This window comes from Penaeus japonicus, unplaced genomic scaffold (genome assembly GCF_977035675.1).
Source record: "Penaeus japonicus unplaced genomic scaffold, GWHDUDI00000001_assembly GWHDUDI00000032, whole genome shotgun sequence".
NCBI lineage: Eukaryota > Metazoa > Arthropoda > Malacostraca > Decapoda > Penaeidae > Penaeus > Penaeus japonicus.
In genome coordinates, this window is record NW_028234434.1 from 12,396,785 (window position 1) to 12,399,284 (window position 2,500).

Below are 2,500 nucleotides of genomic sequence, written 5' to 3' on the forward strand. Positions count from 1 at the left end.
TAATAACAAAGATAGTGATAATAATAATAATAATGATAATAATAATAATGACAATAAGGACAATGGTAATAACAGGAATAATAGATAAATATAATAACAATCAATGTCTATATGATTCCTGCTATCATCCTGAATATTATCTTTACCATTATTGTCGTTATGATTGTTATAATTAATATGTTGCTTTTATTATAATTTTCGCAACCATCATAACTAATGATAATTATGATAACAATAATAGTAATGAGTATATTCATGATAATGATGATAGTAATAATGATAATGATAATATCAATAGTTATGATAGAGCAGTAATAATAATAATAGTAATAATAATGGTACTGATGATAATGATAATAATAATAATAATAATAATAATAATAATAATAAAAAGAAGAAGAAGAATGATAATGATAATAATAATGATAATAATAATAATAATAATGATAATAATAGTAATAATAGTAATAAAAAAAATAATAGTAATGATAATTATAATAGTAACAATAATATGAAAATGAACGGTGATTATGATTATAACAATTATTATGTTTACCATTATAATTTTCATTATTATTACCATAAAAATTATCATTTTCAGTATTGTTATCAGCATCATCATATATATGAATTACTACTAATATCATTATCATTATGCTTATGTCGTTACGATTACTATTACTATATATATTTTGTTACCACATATATATATAGAAACATTCATTGAGAATTATTATTATGCCTATCTTTATTTGTCCATGATAATTGGGATGTTGCTAATAATAAAAAACTGATATTTTCTATCATTATTATTTTTACTGTTATTGTCATTATTGTTATCATTATTGTCATTACCATTATACTTACAAGTATTATTAGTGTTATCACTATTATCATTGTTATTAAATTTATCATTATTGTTATTATCATTATTGTCATTGTTATTGTTATTAAAGTGATTATTATTCTCATTACTTAGTTTTTATAGTATTATGATTGTTGGTAAAGTAATACAAATATCGATTTAATTCGTATTGTATTAATTTTTATGATGTCACCGCAGTTATTATTCTCACGATTGTCTTTACTAATAACATTATCAAGGTCATTAAAATAGTTTTAGTAATAGCGAAGCTACTGACAGAAATTATAATAACAATTACCTTATTGTTAATAATGCACGTGTTCTTATGTGTTTTGGGATCACGAGGAGTATCTTTTTATCCAGAGTTTTTCTTTGGTATCTGTAAAAAAAAGGTACAACAGTAAATAAGAATTATAATGTGTCTGATAATAACCAGTTTTTGTTAAAGGCATCGGAACGGCCTTAGCATGATAATCTATCCTTTCCTTCAAGTTACATACGTGACAATATTGCTATAGACAAGTGTTTAACATAATTACAAACGCCATTGTAATTCATGCTACGTTATTTTCGGAGGTATGTATTGGCAGCCGTCAGAGATCTCATAAAGTATAGCGGCGGCACGCGGGACTGCATTCAGCCGTATCATCATTCATCCGAAATAACAATAGCCCAGAGAAAATATATTGGAATGGTACACACTTTTTCGTTTCCTTCGAGAGGCGAATTATATTCCCTCATGTTTCGCATTTAATGGACGTTCGCTCTCAGACATTTTTAAGGGACAATTCAGACAACGATTGTCGGCGCAGTGCCGGCTTAGGCCGGCCGAGGCAGCGCTGGTGTTTTGTGACGCTAGAAAAGTCATGGCATATCCTAGTAGCAAAGGCAAGCTATAATTTCAATAGCATAAACAACAGCATACTCGCAATCATGTCACAATAAAACAATGGCTCGTATCAGATTGAATCAATAATATTTGATACAACGATATATTAATACCTGTTTTACCTGACTTTGCCTCAGCGTGCGGGGAGTTCGCTGGAGTTAAAATTTGCATCTAAGACAATGACAAAGGAACCGCTTGTTGGGTGCAAGATAATTCGCCTTCATTACCTCGCCAAGCAGTAGTATTGAACACATGGCTTAAATGTCCTGCAATTATAATCGACTATATAACTGATAAACTCTCTAACTGTATCTATTGCAAAATAATTTGTGGCTGATGAAGTTCAAAAGTTATATACAGAGTTTATAAATAACGACCGAAAACATTCTGAGAAGCAATATTCAAACTGTAATTATTATTATCATAAAGACCAGCCAAGCCCCACCCCTCTGTAGAGGTAACCCAACTCGCCAACAAGCGGCCATCTTGAGGCATCGCTCTGTACAGTAACTCCACCACCCTTTGCTGCCCGTGAATTACGCAAATAAGGTCTGTATTTCTTCTCTTTTATGCAGTTTTGGTGTATCAGGGTCAAGTTTGTCACGCTGTGCGTCCGGAGAGTGCATATTTATCCCAGTGAAGCAGTATTTGAGGCCAGAAAGACGTGCAACTCCCTGCCGGGTAAGACCCGAGCTCCATCGTAATGGCGGGTGGTCACCGGGGATGTGGGTTGGGGTGCAGAACCG

General features: G+C 31.3%; 1 protein-coding gene across 1 annotated transcript in view; it reads right to left on the bottom strand.

Moving 5' to 3' along the window:
• Positions 1 to 2,500, bottom strand: part of LOC147467958 (uncharacterized) — a 92,118-nt gene that overhangs the window by 38,901 nt on the left and 50,717 nt on the right. Inside the window, exon 3 of the mRNA XM_086556348.1 lies at positions 1,164 to 1,244. Coding sequence (XP_086412474.1) covers positions 1,164 to 1,244 — 81 coding nt within the window. The remainder of the gene's footprint in view (positions 1 to 1,163; positions 1,245 to 2,500) is intronic.